This window comes from Bos taurus, unplaced genomic scaffold (genome assembly GCF_002263795.3).
Source record: "Bos taurus isolate L1 Dominette 01449 registration number 42190680 breed Hereford unplaced genomic scaffold, ARS-UCD2.0 Leftover_ScbfJmS_1241, whole genome shotgun sequence".
Classification (NCBI taxonomy): Eukaryota; Metazoa; Chordata; class Mammalia; order Artiodactyla; family Bovidae; genus Bos; species Bos taurus.
In genome coordinates, this window is record NW_020190346.1 from 26,880 (window position 1) to 46,716 (window position 19,837).

Here is a 19,837-nt window from a genome sequence, read left to right on the forward strand (position 1 = left end):
TTCCGTACCTTCTTCAATTTAATTCTGAATTTGGCAATAAGGAGTTCATGACCTGAGCCACAGTTAGCTCCTGGTCTTCTTTTTGCTTACTGTATAGAGCTTCTCTGTCTTCAGCTGCAAAGGATATAATCAACCTGATTTCAGTATTGACGATCTGGTGATGTTCACGTGCAGAGTGTCTCTTGTTGTCGGAAGTGGTTGTTTGCTATGACCAGTGTGCTCATTTTTTGTGTGTGTGTGAAAGAAAATTCTGGTTCATGAACTAGAGCCCAGGCTTCTCCCTCCTTCCATCTTTAGAAAACCTCTGATTTGAGACTTTCAGATCTATAGTTCTGGCTCTAAGGGAGGAGATGTTTGAGAGTAAAGTGAGCAATGGGGAACTGTGGGGAGCAGCAGATGAAGCTTCCCTTACTCACTCCCCCCTCAACTCACCCTCTGCTGTACAGCCTGGTTCCCAATAGGAGTTGGGGACCCCTGCACTAGGGGATATCTGCCTACATTGACTACATTTTTTTTTTTTTTTTAAGGAGAGACTACTCTGTTTTTTTCTACTGTCATTGCAGTAAGCTACCAAGCTCTGTTTGGTATTTACTTTATATTTTCAAGGTTTTTTGTTGCTGTTGTTTTTTGGTATGATCTCTCTGGAATAGGTTAGAATTAATTCTAGACATTTTATTATGTTTAGAATAGTCAGGTACTTTGCACAAACTTCAGAAAAGCCCCTATATTGCACCAAGTATTTAGTAAAGCTATGCTTCAAGAAGTCATCTTCCAGTCCATGGAGCTCAATTCTGGCCTGTTTCTCCCAGAAGCATCTGAATGACCCTAGACAAGTGTAGCACCTCAGTAAGCCTCAGCAACCTTGGAAAGTTGATGATTTTGGTATCAGACTCCCCTTGTGAGGAATACAGGGAAGAACAGATGCAATGTAGCAAGGACAGCACATTTCCTACTGCTGGCCCTCCCAGTTCTCTGGGTCTGCAAAATGAAGGAACACAGTGTACTGTAGCTGATGCAGCGTCTGGCACAGAGAGTTCTCTGTGTTTGTAGCTACATGTATCAAGATCCCTAAGCCTCCTAATTCTAACTGGCCTCCTCTGCAGGGGTGGTACCCTTGGAAAGAGTTCCCTGGATGTTAGGTTGGTAGCAAACTCATTACTAATTACAGGAAGTTAAGTCTCCTCTGGCCCCCAAGACTCTCCTCCTCTATGACCTTGGGGAAGGGACTTCCTGTTAGGACCCCATCTTGTTTGTGTGGCTGTGACGAAGTGGTCTGGGGCTTGCACTCTCCTACCTCAGCAGCCTTCTTTGATATTCCACAAGCTTCCAGCTCCAGACCCACAGATTCTCTTCCAGGGCAGCCTGTGAGGACGGTGGTGACAGATCTCTGCCTTCAGGCCACCCTATGGGTGAGTGGTCTGCATGAGACCTTCTCTTCAGATCCCCTCAAAGCAGAAAGGGTTCTGGGTTCCCTCCCCCACCCCAAACCACAGGACCTCACAACCACTTGACTGTCCTTGAAAGGGGGGAGAGAGCCCAGACTGACTATTTTCCGGTCTCTTGAGGAGATGGGCCAAGCGGGCTCTGACACACCCATCTCGATTCCATGTGGTAAACCTCCCCTCCGACGAAAATGGCCGTTGCTGACTTGAATTTTTCCCTGGCTAAGGAAAAGGCATGAGTCATGTTATCTTCTCAGGTCTAGGGTTTGGGGAGTGGCGAGGGTCACCTAGGTGGAGGGTAGGATTATATAAACTAATATTCTTTGGATTTATACTAGAGGTGGGGGAGGGGCAGAAAACCCACCATTACTAATGGATATTACATTAACTAGTCAGGGTAAATTGTATTAGTCCGTAGAAGATTGTTGAGGCTTTATTGCCTGGCATGTGAACTATCTGGAATGTTTGATGAGTATTTATGTGCATTGTTCTACGTTAATTAAATAAATTTGTTTAAGTTGTATTTTAAAATCCTCTTCCCTCTAGCTGAGATTTTGTTCTCCATTTTATGTGTCACTCAGTGATATGTGTTAAAATTTCCCACTGTGACTGTGGATTTGTCCATTGTTTATTTCTGTCAGTTTTTGCTTTGTATGCTGGCTTTAAGAGGCATACAAATTTAGAATTTGTATTACTATCTTCTTATTGCATTGAACCTGTTATCATAAAGAAATTTCCCTTTAAAGTGTACCTTTTACTGATATGGTTATTACCAGTTTTCTGAGGTTAATGTGGAAAAGGTGTACATTTTGCCATTTTTTATATTCTAATTTTCCTGATGATTAAATTTTGCATGTGTCTCTTTTCAGGAGTATTTGATGAGAGGTTTCTTGACCAGTCTGATAAAATGTCTATTTGGAGTATTTAGCCTGAATCTTTTAATATAAATAGATCTAATTTGGTTTATGTATATCATATTACTGTATATTTATTTTTACCTCATATACATTCCTTTCCCTTGCCTTTCCTTTGATATAGTTGATGTTTTATAACTATTAAATCGTTACTTCACATGGCTATCTAGTTAAACTTTCTTTTGCTGTTCTTGTAGTGTTCACTCTTCAGATTACAGTGGACATGTTTGCATTTTCACAGTCTAATGTTAGTTAATTAGTTCTTTAAAACTGCTCAGAGGATTATGGGACGTGAGACACTTTGATTCTCTAAACTGTCTCCAAATTTATTGTCACACATTATCGTTGTCTCTATATTTAAATCCCCAGAGGAAATGTCAATTGTGTTCTATAGCCAATACTCATTTAAATTTGCCTATATATTCCCAATGCCGTTAGTCTTTCTTTATAGCGTCTATGTGCCTCTGCTGCTACTGCTAAGTCACTTCAGTCGTGTCCGACTCTGTGCAACCCCATAGACGGCAGCCCACCAGGCTCCCCCGTCCCTGGGATTCTCCAGGCAAGAACACTGGAGTGGGTTGCCATTTCCTTCTCCAATGCATGAAAGTAAAAAGTGAAAGTGAAGTAGCTCAGTCGTATCCGACTCTTAGCGACCCCATGGACTGCAGCCTACCAGGCTCCTCCGTCCATGGGGTTTTCCAGGCAAGAGTACTGGAGTGGGGTGCCACTGCCTTCTCTGCTATGTGCCTCTACTAAGGATGATATTTCTTCTGCCCCAAAGAGTCTATAATATTTTAGATTGAAACATTTAGTCACAAATTTCCAAGTTTTTGCTACATGATGATGAAATGAATGTATATTCTTGTAAGAATGTTTCTCCTCCATTATACTTTTTTCTTACTAATATTCTTATACTGAGTTGATGTCTTGTTACTTTTGGAAACTTCTCAACCCTATTCTCTTCAAATACCTCTTCTCTACTATTCCCTCTCCTCTCTGGGACTCACATTAGCCATGTGTTAGATATACTCTTCGCATCACCTGTAATTCTCCATACTTCTCTTTTGGTATTCTCCATATTATGTCTCTCCAGACTACATTCTGGATCTTTACATCAGACTTATCTTTTATTTCTCTAATTCTTCCTTCAGGGAGATAGGTCACTTTGACCCTGGAACCATCACACCATGGTAGATTTAAGAGTATGTTTTTTGTCCTCCTAGAGCAGAACAGAAAAGTGAGACTTGGGGATGAAAAGCCACTTGTCACAGGCCACCTAGCCTGAACCAAGTACAGCAGGGTCTAACATCACAGACTACACTTTAGATCCAGACCCTTTCCCCAGTGCCTGTTTTCTTCTTAGCTGTGACTGATCCCTATCTCTCATTTCCTGAACAATGGAGCCACAGTGAGGTCTCTTAGTCTTTACTTTTAGCATTGTGATACATTTCTGTTCAGATTATAACGTCAATGATATTCCTTCAGTAGCCATGATATTTACTGAGGACTTCTTCTGGTACTGTGACCATCGACCTGTCGTTGATGATTTTAGAGCGCACTGATAAAGTGAACCTTTTACAAAGAAGAGCACAAAGCTGGGGTATTTACCAAAGGCAACACAAATATTGGTCTGAACAGGTCACTTCCCAGCAGCACCATCTGCTTCCCATCAGAAGCACGTGATGCTCATATGGACAACCAAGCAAGACAGTAAGTGACCAGTCAGCATGACTGACATGTACCAACCAAAACCTTGTAGCTAAACATGTCATTCTTCTCTCCAACCTGGCAGAGTGAAAAATGATGGGATGAGGTTAATGTTTGAGCATTCTTCACTGTAGCTCTAATATCATTTGGAAAAATGTAAAGAAGACTTTCCAAGCCTATATGGACCACTTTGTTCTCTCCACTTCCCCACAGTGCTCCATATGCCATTCCACCCCATCATCAGAGAAGTGGTTTTCAGAAACAAGACCAAATGCATGTTAACATGGAGACAAAGCAAAAGCCTCCAGAGAGAAGAATGGAGAGAAACAGACAGGATAAGACCTTTGGGAGCTGGTTCAAGATCATAGTGAGTGTCCTGGCTAAATGGACCTAATGTGTAGAAGATGACAGACAGTCATGTTGGACTTATGTAGAGATGCTGGGAACTTTTCTGGGGAAGTGGAGTTCATAATCCATCTTATTACTACGAGGAATCTTCTTAGATCATCTAAGGATGAGTTCAGAGAAGCAACAGAAAGGAAACAGACTGGCTGCAAGGAGGAACATGGGAGAGCTTATCTAAAAGCAAAGGAGGAAAAAATAAAATAAAATAAAAGCAAAGGAGGAAACTACTGCCAGGGAGATGGAGGACTTCACACCAGATTACGTGTTTGGCTCTAGCTGGGTGTAGGAGGAGGTTGAGTCTCTGGGGTCTATGTCAGAGGGGCCGGTGAGGTGTACCTCATGTGGAACTTTATTAAAGGAAGTACCTGTGAAACATACTAACTTGATTTTTTCAGGAAAAGTATTTGAATGAAAAAAAAGGGGGTACCTAGAAAATCCATGTCTGGTGCCAAAGTCAGTGATAACAGATATTGTCCTATTTTCAAAAATGATTTAAAGCCTGATAAAATGTCCTAAAGCAAGACACAATTGTGTCTTACCTTAACCTTGGATTCTATTATATCAATTTTGTTTCCCATTTGTTCTTTGGCTCCTACATTGCCTTTGGTATAAAATATGATGAGAAGTGGCTGCTTAATTGCATTCTGAAGCAATTCAGTGTGCCCTTCATTCTAGTCAAAGTAAGAGAGGGCATGGAGGCGATGAAAGGAAAAGGGGTAGGTGGCAAGCACAGAGAATTCAGTCTGGTCTCATGTTCTGTTTCTCCTGTCACTCTGAGAAAATGCAAGCCCAGTTCTTTGTAGAGAATGTCAACATTGCCTGTGCATTGAAGAATGTCAACAGCAAGATTTTCAGTGAGGATAATGAAAGAGTGTGTGTCAGGGGCTGACTAAGGATAAGAGGGCAGGGGAGGGGCATGGTCTTGCTTGATCCCATGCACAGATTTCCTGGAGCTTACCCAGCCCCTCTTGTGTTCTCTACAGATATCTATCTTTGTTGAACCCTGTGACACACCCCAGTCTGTGCAGAAGGCGCTGAAGTCTGAAAAGGTGGGACAGGTAATGCAGACTTAGCACAAGCTGTGCACTCATACCCAGACAGTCCTCTTCCCCAACCCACCCTCAGACTCAGAGCCACTGAACCCCATCCCTAACTCTGCAGCTTACTATGAACAAACCATAGGATGCCTGCCAGCAAGCTCTTGGTATCCAGAGACTCTGCTTTGGCCCTGGTATGGCTACAGCAGTAATTGTAGGGGAGGTGAGGGTAGAGGGTCTGTCTGGGTAGAGCACTCAGAGATGATATCATGGGGTATCACAGTTGGTGCTGTAAGTACACCAGCGTGGACCCTCTCAGCTTGTCTCCCTCATCCTGGCTTCCTGGAGACTTGATAACCTGTCATATTGGAATGACACAGAACTGTAGAAATGGCATGGCTGCTTCCCTTCACATCCATTCAGCAATCATGCCCAACTTGAGGACCTAGGCCCAGTGTTGGGGCTGATGGTGTGGGTGGTCAGATAGATCGGGTAGAAAAAGCAGATTTGTCTCAGTTATCCCCTTTGGGATCCTCACTCTCTTTTCTCATCATAGCTTTTGTCCTTGGACCTGAGCAACAAGAAGCCCTACCTGGTGCATGGCCTGTCCACCCTATAGAGAATGCTTCCACCAAAAACTTGAACCTCTCCAACACTGAGGCGAGGTGGGGCACCCAGATCCTCCTTTGAAAGAAATGTGGGAGGCCTCATGGGGTGGTGACAGATGAGCGGAAGTGGATTTGTAGGGAAAGGAAGGGTGTGGGTGCAGAGCCATCTGGTCCATGTGGGTATTCCCATATTCACAAGGGCTGACACACACTCTTGTACCACCTAGAACCCTGCTGGATCCTCTGTACTCACCTTACGCATTGGTAAGCACTTGGGGGCTTCCACAGCACATTTAGAACCTGAGAGTGTCTCCTGGCCATCCTAGGGGAGGGAAGAGGAAGTCAGCAGTGCAGTCCAGGATGTGGTGCTGGATGGTCAGGGAAAAGGATGGGCCCAGGATGGGTTGGGGATCAGAGGTCAGGGAAGAAAGTGTCCCTGGAAATGCCAGTGGTAGGACTACATTTTCAGTCACCTCCATGGTTTACCTGAAGCCTGTGGCACACATGGCTAAAGAAGATCCAGAGCCTTTTCAGGTTCCCACAGAGAATGGTACGCCCCCCTCCCCCAGGACATTTAAGGGTCAAGTTCAAAAATGGAACTTGAATGGGTCCTAATAGATTTCAGAGTAGTTTATGGGCACTGTCAGTGCTCTTTAGAGGAGTCTGTGATCAAGGAATGCACTTACCAAGCTTTTTAACCTGGGGAACAATTCCAGGATGGTGCTGTCAAAATTAAGACAAAAGAGAAAAGTCCGTGAAACTGTGGACATGACCTTCCTCATTGGAGCAAGTCACTTACATCATCACAGCCCTGTGTGCCCCCCCACAGAGCCCAGTATCCTACCATTCCAGGGCTCTTAGGTCATCTCACCCATGTCACAAATCCATGGACTGACTCAGAGAGAGACTGTTTATTCCATTCCTTCCTACCACCCTCTCTTTCATCTCCTTCCATGGGTAACTCCCAGCCAGACTGTTCCGACTCCCTTCTTTGGTTCCACAAGGGCCAGCACTTCAAATCCAGTCTGCAGGCCTTCTTCCCCTCCCTCCCTCCCTCCCTTCCTTCCTTCAGGACCCAGGGAAGGCTGTGGAGAGAAGAGGATATGGGGAGAGAGCCTGGTGCTTTGCTGCCTCACTGGGGGTCCAGCACTCTTTCAAAAAGTCAGGACACACCTCAGGGATGCCCTCAGGCCCAGGATGCTGTGGCAGGGAGGTGACTGAGGTGGGGCTCAGGAGGTAGGGAGGGAGATGGAAGGGGATGAATATGGAGTGGACGGAGGAGGGGACAGGTGAGACATAGGGGTGTAGAGACAAGGCAGAGGAAGACCTCATACTGGTTATCACGGAAAGCGGTGCACACAGTATTTCTGTCTGCACACATCCCTTCTGGTTCCAGCTGCTGACTGTTGTCCATCTCCCCTGAAGCCTTCACCTGGAATTATGGGAATACCCACATGGACCAGATGGCTCTGCACCCACACCCTTCCTTTCCCTACAAATCCACTTGCGCTTCTCTGTCACCACCCCATCGCAGGCACTGCCCACATTTCTTCAAAGGAGGATCTGCGCGTGCCCCACCTCGCCTCCCATGTGGGAAGCAGGTTCAAGTTTTTGGTGGAAGCATATTCTCTTATAGGGTGGAACAAGCCAGCAACACCAGGTAGGGCTTTCTTGTTGCTCAGGTCGCAAGGACAAAAGCTCATGAATGAGAAAAAGAGAGTGCAGGATCCCAAAGGGGATAAACTGAGACAAATCTGCTTTTCTTCACCCGATCTATCTGACCACCCACACCATCAGCCCCAACACTGGCCTTAGTCCCTCAAGTTGCGCATGTATTGCTGAATGGTATGTGAAGGAAGCAAGCCATGCCATTTACTAACAGTTCTGTTTCATTCCACACTCTATGACAGAGTATCAAGTCTCCAGGAAGCCAGGACCGTAGGGAGACAAGCTGAGAGGGTCCAACGCTGGTGTACTACCTATCAACACCGAACTGTGATACCCCATGATATCACTCAGTGGCTTACACCAGACAGACCCTCTACCCTCACCCTCCCTACAATTACTGCTGTAGCCATACCAGGGCCAAAGCAGAGTCTGGCATAGCCACCCCCAAGATTACCAAAGAAGTGCTCGGCAGGCAATCCTATTGGTATTTGTTTAAATCCACTTATTAGAGCTGCAGAGCCCGTAGGGAATAGTCGGCAGTACGGCTAAAATCTTGCAGAGGTCTGGAGGGTGGAGTTGGTCTTATCAGAGCGAACTGTAATGCAAATATTCACTAAACGGGATATGATTGGCGTACCAAGGGTCTTTTCTAGTTCTTATGCATGGTTAACTTATTGCGAACATACCTAACACCAAAACAAAAAAAGATATACCCACCATTTTCAGACATTCAAGCGCCGCTACTTGATTTCACCCCTGCAGCAGGGAGCTGGGCTTGTGTTCACAGCGGTAAGCTGTTCAACATAAAGATATCCTTTTACATCGTATATTGTCAGAACAACTTTAAATATTGGGGCTGAATATTCCTTGACTCCCAAGCATAATTACAGTCACTTCAAAGAGGAGCTAAGTAATTAGACAAGGTTGGAGGGGGAATCACACACTACCATGCCCCTCCCTCTGCCCTCCTATGTGACCACATCAGAGTTCCTTGATAGTCCGTTCCAGCACTGACAGCACCATCTGCGGCTCAGTGTCATAGTTTGGATGCATCCTTCCACTGAAAAATCTTGGCTGTGACATTTCAATGCACAGCAAGATTGAATTGTATCTATAACATGTATTGCTTTACTACCAAAGACACTCTTCCAGGCTTTTTGCTCACTATACCTCTCAGAACGTAGACTAGGAGAAACTACAGAAACTATGCTCCGCGCCCGATTCCCGCCCGGAGAGTGGTGCGAGGGATAGGGGACCCAGGAGATTACTGAATTTTCTGACTGTGGGCTTTGTTCAAGGCCGCACCCCACCGCTACCCCTTTTCCTAGGGCCACCATTGTTCATCAGCCCTCCCGATGCCCATCTCCTCTAATGGACTGGGCTAGAGTATGGTTATAGTGGCCACCAGCAAGACCTTGTGAATTGCTTCCCAAGCAAGGCATAAGAACGCAAGCCAGCTTCTTCTCTCTAATTAATATTATGCCGATAGAGTGTGTCTCCCTGGGGAGCGGTAATATATAGCCGTTGCTCCAGTATACCAAAGCGCAATGTAGGGCGTATGCCAAACGATATCAGAATGGAAACAGACAAGAGATTGCAAATTCATCAAAACAGGATCCAAGGTATAAGTAAGACAAGCAATAGGTGTGTTCCTTGGCTACTTCAAATAGGGACATTATGGAATCAGGCTTTAAATCCCTAAGCGGCCATTTTTGAAAAAATACGGGAGCGAATAGGACTGATTAAGCCCCCAAGGCTCCAGAGGGTTAGATCACTGAACTGATATGGAACAACACCATGGACATCCGTACTTACTCTCACCGTACCGCCACTATAGATTTTTCAATAGCAGAAATACTTTTCCTGAAACAAATATCTGAATAGGTAAGGAGTAATAGTCCTCCTCTCAACACATGACAGGCCGCACCCATACCTTATAATAAAAGAATATGTCCCAAACATGAGGTTCAACACCCTCAACCGGCCCCTGACTGGACACCACCCATATCTCACTGACCCCAGAGCATCTTCTACACACACTTCGCACCACTCCCACCCCAACGACCCACGGCTTAGAGCCTCGAAAACACGCCCTCATCTGCCTGGTGTCGGTCTGGCACATAACCCTTGCTACTAGCTCTCTACACACCCTTTCTTCCCTGACCCTGCAGTCTGACCTTCATGTTCCCTCCTGTCTCTGACTCTCTTTTCACCCTTCATTTCCTCCAAAGCCAATGCCACGTTACTCCTTACCCCTTCATCTTTTTTCCTTCCTTTTCTCTTGCACCTTTTAAGAAGCGTCGGTCCCCAGGTTGGCCTAATCCTGTGCTGCGAGCGCAAGTGTCGTGGCATATAAATATTCAATCTTCTGTGCCTTTCCCGGCAAATATGCTCTCTGCTAACTCATCCCAAGGTAGATAAATCTAAACAAGAAGGATTCTGCCTCTACAGACCACCCACCTAAGTATAAATAAGAATGCATTCATGGAATCTATCGCAACATTTTCCCCAAACGAGAGTTAAGGCTCACAACTCCCTGTAGCCCAGTGTCGCCCCAAGCAGTTCTTGAATGACATGATGAAGTCTGAATATAACACGCGCAACCAAGAGGGAACTGTCTTTCATGCTGTTCCCAGAGAAGGTGAGAGCCCCTGTAACAACTTCCAGCTAGGTCGCAGGTACCGCGCGAGAGGGCAGCCAGTGACCTTGAACAAGGCTACCAACTGGACTGATCTACCGACTCTCAGAATTCTCGGGTCTTGCCATCGCCAGCCTTGCCCAAGTAACATGGTCTCAATAAACAGTTACAGACCTGACTATACATACAACACTCACAATACATTAAGAATGAAATACCTGAAAATAAAACCTCAACGCGTCTCTTGATGTGACATACTTATTGCGTTCTGAGTCTCTTATGCTTTCCTGCTGAGCAGTAAGTGTCTGTGAGCCGATGTGGCACTGGGCTTAGCGTGCCATACAATGTTGTGTAACAGAAACAGTTGGACAATGAGATCGGTCCTGTGGGCGTTGAATGGTGCTCCAGGAACTCGAGTAATACACCACGAGTCTTCTTTTAGCCAGAACTAGAGGTAAGGGGGAAACGAACTGGTTCCAGAAACTCAGCTTCAAAGATACACTTCCCATGGAGAAGAGCGAAGGACTTGTGTTTTTATGCGTGCGGCAGAATGGAAACTTAGCCGGAGCCATGTCGAGCGATTGCGTGCAAGCAGCCATTGCTAAAAAAGCATAGAAGGAAGTTCCCCATAAAAGAATGGAATATTGACAGTGCAGCAACATGGAAGGTTATACTATGAAGTAAAAAGTAACTCAGACAGAGATAGACAAATACTGTATGAATCACTTATAGAATCTAAACACCACCAAGGAGAAAATATCAACAAAAATGGAGGCTCACCGAAATACAAGAGAAACAATCTACGCGTTACCAGCGGAGGATGAGGAAGGGCTATACAGAGTGGGATGAGCACACCGTGTTAGCGCTGTAAGATAGCTCAAGATGTATTGCTTAAAACGTGGGAAGACTGCCAGTACTCTGTATTAACCTATTACAATGGAAAGCAAACGTTAACAGTTGTATAATAAGAAGAAGAAGGAAAGGAAGAGGGAAGCAAGGAGAAGAAAGGCAAGGGAAAAGCATGGTGTTTTTGACATCACAAAGACCACATTGATTAGGCCATTTTAGCAAAGGATGTAGTTATTTTTTGAATGCATTATTCTCATTGGAGGCTAATTACCCTTACAATGCTTGTAGTGTTTTGCCATACTACATGAATCCATCACGGTACACGGTCTTCCCATTCCTAAACCCCCTCCACCTCCCTCCCCATCCCATCCTCCTGCGTGCATCCCAGATGCACCCAGCCCCGAGCACCCTGGTCTCATGCATCGAACCTGGACTGGCGCATCTGATTTACTAGCTTACGGAGAGATATACATGTTTTAAAACCTATTCCTCTCAGACGCAATTCCCACGCGCCTCGCTCTATGCGGCCAGCAACGTCAGAGTCCGTAAAAGAGGCGGTGTTCTGTACATCTGTGGTCTCTTTAATGGTCTCGCAACAGGGTTACATTACCATCTTTCTCAATCATATAATATGCAGTGTTGGAAAGTATTCTGATTGATGGATTACAATTACTGACTTATTTCCACTCTTCTAAAAAAATAGGGCTCCAAGTTTCATCCACCATTTAACGGAAAGTTCAATGTATAGTTCCTTTGGAATATTCTGAATCGGTGTCACTATGTTTAGTATAATATTCGCATGTGTATACTGCACCACGTGACATTTTGTCCAAGATGTTCGTCCTGCTAGTAGAGCTACAGTTTAGGAGAGCCAATCTATATGCCTCAAACTGTGATCTAACCTCCCATCAGGCTGCCCCATCATTTCTTGCCTATTATCACGCGTAAGACACCACTAGGTGCGGGAGAGAAGAATGATGCCGTTTAGCTTACAAGGTTAATTGGTGTGGGATACATTGTCAGTCATGCTGAAACTGTGCACTTTACTGTCTTGCTTGGTTGTTCCATCTATGGGTATGAGCACAACCGTGCTTCTATGCGGGAAGCAAGATGTGCTGTGGGAATGACTCTGTTTGATTGAACGAACCAGTCACGTACACCGTCTCTTTCAATTCTGTTTTCTCTCAGAGTAATGACCCAGCCCAGTGAGACATTGCCTGTAGGCGTTCCTAAGCAGTTCAGTTACCAGTTCTTTTTTACAGGAATCTCCACACTGTCTCAGAACCAATCAACTAGATCTCTACTAGTTTGCATTCCCCACAACCAGGTAAGAGGGTTCCCTACTTTCTTCAAGCATTATTGCTTCGTAATCTTGTACCGAGATAGCAGCCATCCTGACCGGCCCAGCAAGTGACGATACGCGGTACACCATTGTGGTTTGAATTGCATTTCTCTTGATAAAATGATAGAATTGTTCAGCCATCTTTTCATTTTTCGGTTAATCCATCTGATGTTCTTTAGAACCAAAGGACCCTTTAGAATGACCACATGGGCGACTTCTAGCAAACGCTGGTTCAGACAGCTAGTGTGTGTGTTGCCTTTGGTAATACCCCAGCTTTTGTGCTCTTCTTTGTAAAAGGTTCACTTTATCAGTGCGCTCTAAAATCATCAACGACAGGTCGATGGTCACAGTACCAGAAGAAGTCCTCAGTAAATAATCATGGCTACTGAAGGAATATCATTGACTTATAATCTGAACAGAAATGATCACAATGCTAAAAGTAAAGACTAAGAGACCTCACTGTGGCTCCATTGTTCAGGAAATGAGAGATAGGGATCAGTCACAGCTAAGAAGAAAACAGAGCACTGGGGAAAGGGTCGGATCTAAAGTGTAGTCTGTATGTTAGACCCTGCTGTACTTGGTTCAGGCTAGGTGGCCTGTGACAAGTGGCTTTTCATCCCCAAGTCTCACTTTTCTGTTCTGCTCTAGGAGGACAAAAAACATACTCTTAAATCTACCATGGGTGATGGTTCCAGGTCAAAGTGACCTATCTCCCTGAAGGAAGAATTAGAGAAATAAAAGATAAGTCTGATGTAAAGATCCAGAATGTAGTCTGGAGAGACATAATAGGAGAATACCAAAAGAGAAGTATGGAGAATTACAGGTGATGCGAAGAGTATATCTAACACATAGGCTAATGTGAGTCCCAGAGAGGAGAGGGAATAGTAGAGAAGAGGTATTTGAAGAGAATAGGGTTGAGAAGTTTCCAAAAGTAACAAGACATCAACTCATATAAGAATATATGTAAGAAAAAAAGTATAATGGAGGAGAAACATTCTTACAAAGAATATACATTCATTTCATCATCATGTAGCAAAAACTTGGAAATTTGTGACTAAATGTTTCAATCTAATATTTATAGACTCTTTGTGGCAAAGAAATATCATCCTTAGTAGAGGCACATAGCAACGAGAAGGCAGTGGCACCCCACTCCAGTACTCCTTGCCTGAGGAAGCACAACCCACTACGGAGGAAAGCGAGCGAGGAGCTCTGGTTTATGCTGTCGAAGTCCCAAGGAAGAAAGAACCCGGCACTGAAGAAGACGGGGACTACGGGATCTGAAGCCTACTTACACATCCCCGTCATCTTTCTGATTTGATTTTAACCCATTTCATCGCATGGAGAAGGATCATCCAACTCCAGAATGGCAATCCCACTATCATAGTCTCAATTGAGAATCCGTGCGAGGAATAATCCGCCCCAGGCGACGGCTGGAGCCTGGTGGGCTGACCTCGTACTTTAGACCATGGGAGCTGTTGACACAGAGTCGACACGACTGAAGGAATCCTTCCTCTTGCCCCAAAACCCCAAGATCTGTGTAGGTTTTAAGTTTGTGAAAAGAGCGAGCCCCAGAGTGCTATCACACTAGATAACCGCTATGTTCAATATACTTCTTACATTATTCACAATGTATAAAGCTTTTCGATCCTTAGTAGTACAATACTACTGCTGGCACATAATATATCAAATACGCCAACTACAAGTGTGCCTGTTCAATGCGTTATGCCACGCTTAATGATAAATAAAATAAAGACAAAGGTAACTAATAACCGGCCATTTAAAGGTATATATAGCGCGTGCATTACCAATTAATCCATGTTATATAAATAGAGTTACCGACACCATGGCCGGCCACAGTCTTAACTAAGAACACACCTATCTATGCTTATATAACCCTAATTCCTCGGTAGGATTTGTCTTCTATGATGGAATATTACAATATAAGAGACAATCAAAATGAAATGTGAACAATTGACAGATAATAGACCTCGCAGACAGTAGATCAAGCACTTATTGTCACCAAGAACATATCCAAAGGTCTTGGCTCAGACATCGATACCACTGCTCCCCTTCTCCCCAAGAGCAATCCTTAATGTTTGCAAACCTTCCTGACATTACATCCGATCCACTGAGCAGTACTCTCTTTCTCCCCCCCACCCAGCCCTGCAGCCCGAGGACGTGCGTATGTCCCTCTACCCCCCCACCCCCCACACTTTACGCAGCCCCCACATTTCAAACAGGATTGATTCTAAAATACAGGTCCACATACCACAAAAAATTGTAAACGGTAATGCACACGATTGCACTTACGCGTTAGGCGCTCTTACAATCAGTGACAACAAAAATTAGGTATCTACACTGCAACCGCGCGCTGCGGTTGACAGGGGAAATAAAATATGGCCCAATCACGACCTCGCAGGCTCCCACCTCTTGGTAACAAACTTTTTTGCTAGCTTGCACCCATGAAGACCCAACAATCTAATCGCTTCTTTGTACCACCCACTCCCCCTCCTCCTTGACACACCAAAGTATTATCTCCGCGACAAATTTGAAAAACAGTTTCTCTTAACATGGAAATTTCATACCCTGAGAATAATTGTCAGTTATTTTGAGACTATGTGGGGAACAAAACAAAATTAAACTTTATGTCCATTACTGGGAACCCCGGACTCCCCTTCAACGCATGTATCTATTTTCGTCAGCCACAAATTTTCCCCTCTCCCCTCCTTCCTCTCTCTCCCATTTCTCCCCCTGTTACACTTTTACCAGTCGATAAATAGATAGAATAGACAAATCTGGAGGAGACACAACTCCTGCCATGACCCATTCAGAGCCTGACTTAGAGAAATGCAGGCTGCGCAGTGGGCAGTGAGTTTGGAGGCCCCTTAGCGACCCGCTCCACGGAAACCACCCCGCCCCCACCCCACTCTGCACTCCAAACTCAGCGGAAAGGAAGGACGGGAATTACAAATGCCCGTCATTCTCTCCCAACCGAAACACGCGACACTTGCGTCCCCAGCCCCCGCTAGACCGGTCTTACCATCTAGTTCAGGACGGGGCTTTTCGGATGTCAAGGCCCAAGCGGACCAGCACCATATATTCGGGGCTGGGCAGGAGACTTGCTGGACCTCTAAAGGCGGATGAATGGTGTCTCCCCGGCGAGGGTATATATAGCGTGCTCAGGGGGCCTGGAGCAGACCACTAGAGGCCTCAAAAGACTAAGCGGACTGGGAATAAAGCCCCAACGGCTCCCAGAGTAGTTAGGAAACACCCTGCCTCCTGTTACCCGCGACAAAAATGGCAAACTATCCGAGAAAGACCTCAAACTCTATCCCAACTGAGGCCCCCAAAAATGTCAAGTCAGCTGAGCCACCCAACTCCTCTGCCCATGACCCCACCCCATAAGACCCCTGCCCTGGCCTGCCTGGCACAAACCCTTCTCTGCCCACACCCGCCTTCTATCCTGAAGCATGTCTTACCTGTCCACCTTCACCCTCTCCCCAAACCAAATGCCATTCTCTACCCCTCTCTTGTTTTCTCTCCAGGTCGAGCCAGGGCAAAGTCGGAGAGTGCGAATAATGCACCTCGGGCAAAGCTGAACCAAGAAAAACTTCTCAGAAACCACCACCACAAGGGAACCTAGAAAAAACGGAGGCTCAAAGCTCTGTAGCCAGTTGCAACGGGAATGAAGAGCTGAATCAGAACGGCGACCAGAGGAGTCCCAGAGAGTGTGGAATCCCTGTCATTCCAGCCGGCCATTACCGGGGCAGCCAGACTTAAGGCATGGCTCAAGAGACCCGCAGAATGCTTCGGGGTCTGCCGCTGCAGTACTGGCCCAACCCAGTACCAGACGTGACTATAATACCAACTTCCATACCATTAAGAATGCCAAAAGAAAATAAAATCAAACCTATGAATTATGTTGTCTCTGAGTTCCTCTGAAGAGTGCGGCAGAGAGGGGCAGGCAGGACAAAAATGTTGAAGAGGGAGAGACACCCCCTGGTGGGTTGGAAGATGCCCAGAATGGTACAGTTATTGCCAGAGAAGACTAGGGAGGAAAGAGAAATACGGTTCCACCAGACTCCACCTACAAAGATTACACTCCCATGAAAGAGAAGAGGACTTGGTGTTTTTCTAGAGCTCCGTGCGAATGACAGATGAACAACTAGAGCACCGCATGGAGCCATTATCATGCGATGCGGTGCAAGTGCCATTTGCTAAAAAGCATAGAAGGAAGTGTGCCCCCATGAAGCAAGAATGAATATTGACATTTGCAGCAACATGGAAGGTATAACTATGAAGTAAAATACACTCAGACAGACGACTAGCCCCACAAATACTGTATGATATCACTTATAGGAACTAAAAACACACCAAAGTAGAGAACTATAAACAAAATGAGCTCACAAATACAGAGAACAAATCTTACTGCGTTACCAGCGGAAGGGGAGTGAGGGAAGGGCTTAAACAGAGGTGGGAGTGGAGGCACACCGTTAGGTGTAAGATGAGCCTCAAGATGTATGTACAACGTGGAAGAGTGCCCATACGCTGATGTAACTATAAATGAAAAAGCAAAACGTTTAACATGATATAAAGAAGAAAAGAAAGGAAGAGGGCGGAGGCAAGGAGGAAGAGAAGGTAAGGAAAAGCATGTGATTTTCGGACATCACCAAAGCCAACATTGATTAGCGCCATTTTTAGCCAAAGAATGTAGTTATTTTTTAATCCATTTATTTCTCATTGTGAGGCTAATTACTTTACAATGCAGATGTTTAGGGAGTTTTTGCCCACTTGACAATGAATCCACACGGACACGTCTCCCCATCCTAAACCCCCCTCCCACCTCCCTCCCCATCCCATTCCTCTGGGTAACATCGCGCAGTGACACCAGCCGCCGAGGCACCTGTCTCATGCCATCGAACCTGGCACTGCAATCGATCAACTTACAGAGACTATTACATGTTTTAAAACCGTTTCTCTCAGACCATCCCATCCCTCGCCTTCTCCCACAGAGTCCAAAAGGACCTTTCTGCTACCATCGTGTCTCTTAATGTCTCCGCATACAGGGTTATCATTACCATCTTCAAAAATTCCATTTATATATGCCAGTTAGTATTCGTGTATTGGTGTTTTCTTTCTGACTTATTTCACTCTGTATAATAGCATCCAGTTTCTCATCCAACCTCATTAGAACGGCATTCAAGTGATTCTTTTGAAGGAACTGAGTAATATTCCCATGTTATATCACCCCAGTGCTTTCTTGTCCGTTCGCCTGCTGATGCGGAAACAATCTAGGTGCTTCCATGTCCTGCCTATTGGAAAAACCAAGCTGTGATGAACACATATGGCGTACACCTCTCTTCAATTCTGTTTCTTCGATGTGTATGCCAGCATCTGAATTGCGGTCCTATGCATTCCCAGTTCCCAGTTTTTAAGGGAATCTCCCACACTTCTCCATAGGGGTGTACTAGTTTGCATTCACCCACAACAGATAGAGGGTTCCTTTTCTCAAGCATCTTATTGCTTGTAGATGTTTGGATAGCAGCCATCCTGACCGGACGTGAGATGGTACACGCATTGTGTTTGATTTGCATTCTCTGATAATGAGTTATGTTCACATTCATTTCATGTGTTGTTATCCATCTGATGCTTCTTGACCAAAGGCTTTAGAATGGAAGCCATGGCTCCCGCAGGTGGAGCCAGGGGAGTAGCCCACCTCCCGTGCAGCGCAATACTGCGGGGCATGCCCACGAAGGACTTTTATTACAAGAAAAAAACCCAAGCGTAAACGACTGTTCTGTTTTGATTACCATCCCAGACTCCAGTATTCTAAAATAATGCAGTAGATGACATACGTTTCCTCTGCAAAACCAAATTGTTGGTTTAATTTGAAAAGTTGTTGTCATATATGTCAGGTTTAAAAGTTTTACGATATTTCCACATGGATAACAGTTAGTGACAATATTATAAACGCACATATCAACGTGTGTGCAGGCCTGTAGATATATATAACAATTAATAGCTTAGTAATATATAATATATATATACTATATGAGTAAATTCACACGTGGCCACAGTCTAGTACTATCTTAAAACAATTCATGGCATTCATATGAGAGGGAGTTCATTAGAAAGACCCTGTTCAACAATTGGTCACCAACACCAGTGCCATGGTTACACTGCTCCCTTCCCCAAGAGCATCCTTAATGGTTTGCAAGGCCTTGAGATCACTTCCTGCACAGGCCTGCGTCCCCCGAGGGAGTGTCAACTAATACGCAACCCCACATTCAAACAGTTATTCTAAATACAGGTCGATACCACAAAAATTGTCAAGGGTAATGCATACGATAGCACTTTATTTAGGTCTGAAATCCAGTAAACAATTAAGTAGCACTGCAATGCTACAAACTTCTTTTTTTACTTGCAAAGAACAAAATCGTCTTACTATTTGAACACAAAAGTATCTCTGCAGAATTTGAAAAATAAAGGTTTTAAATGAAATTCAACTTAATGTCAAGTTATTTGCTGAGACTATTGAACAAAGAAAAAATTCAAACTAGGTTCACTGGGGCTGCTTAGAAGCTGTACCTTTTCAGATTTTTTTTTTTAATTTCCTTACACTTTACAGTCATAAATAGATAGAATAGACAAGGTTCTGTGAGGAGACACACTCTCCCTGCCATGTGACCCCATCAGAGTGACTTTCAGAGAATGAGGCTGCCAGCGCAGTTTCGGACCTCTTTAGGGGAATTTACAAATGCCTAACATTTCTTCACCAATCCGATACCCACTGAATTGCTCCCCATCCCCCGTAGAGTGTTCAGGATAAAGGCGGCTTTTGATGCAAAGCCCACCCAGGCAATCTCTATGGCTGGGCAGAACTGCTGACCTCATAAAGCAATGAGGTGGTCTCCCTGGGGACTTTATATGCTACCGGGCTCAGGCAGGCTCTGTGAGCCAGACCCTGGGAGAGCTCAAAGACTAAAAGGCGGACTTGCGAACCCCAAGGCCCAGCAGTAGGTTAGGAAAAACAACCTGACCACACCTGTTAACCGGGACAAAAGGATGAAACCTCTTCAACTGGAAGGCCCAAAAAATAGTCAAGTCAGACTGACACCCAAAACTCCTCTCCATTGACCCCACCCCATAAGACCCCCCTGCCCTGCAACTGCCTGGCACATAACCCTTCTCTCCACACCCCTCTCTACCTGAAGACTGCGATTAGCC

The 19,837-nt window shown here is 45.1% G+C and overlaps 1 protein-coding gene across 2 annotated transcripts; it reads left to right on the forward strand.

Annotated features, from left to right (window-relative positions):
* Positions 1-242: 242 nt before the first annotated feature.
* LOC132344735 (nuclear RNA export factor 3-like) lies at positions 243-6,277 on the forward strand. Of its 2 annotated transcripts, none has more exons than XR_009493678.1 (4): positions 243-1,409; positions 4,277-4,430; positions 5,452-5,526; positions 6,062-6,272. XR_009493678.1 is itself a non-coding variant. In XM_059884376.1 (4 exons), the coding sequence occupies exons 1-4, from the start codon at positions 4,047-4,049 to the stop codon at positions 6,122-6,124; spliced, it is 312 nt and encodes a 103-aa protein (XP_059740359.1). In that variant the 5' UTR covers positions 243-4,046; the 3' UTR covers positions 6,125-6,277. The 2 variants fall into 2 exon arrangements, 1 of the variants encoding a protein (XP_059740359.1); XM_059884376.1 differs by having other exon boundaries at positions 243-4,066; positions 6,062-6,277.
* Positions 6,278-19,837: the final 13,560 nt, after the last annotated feature.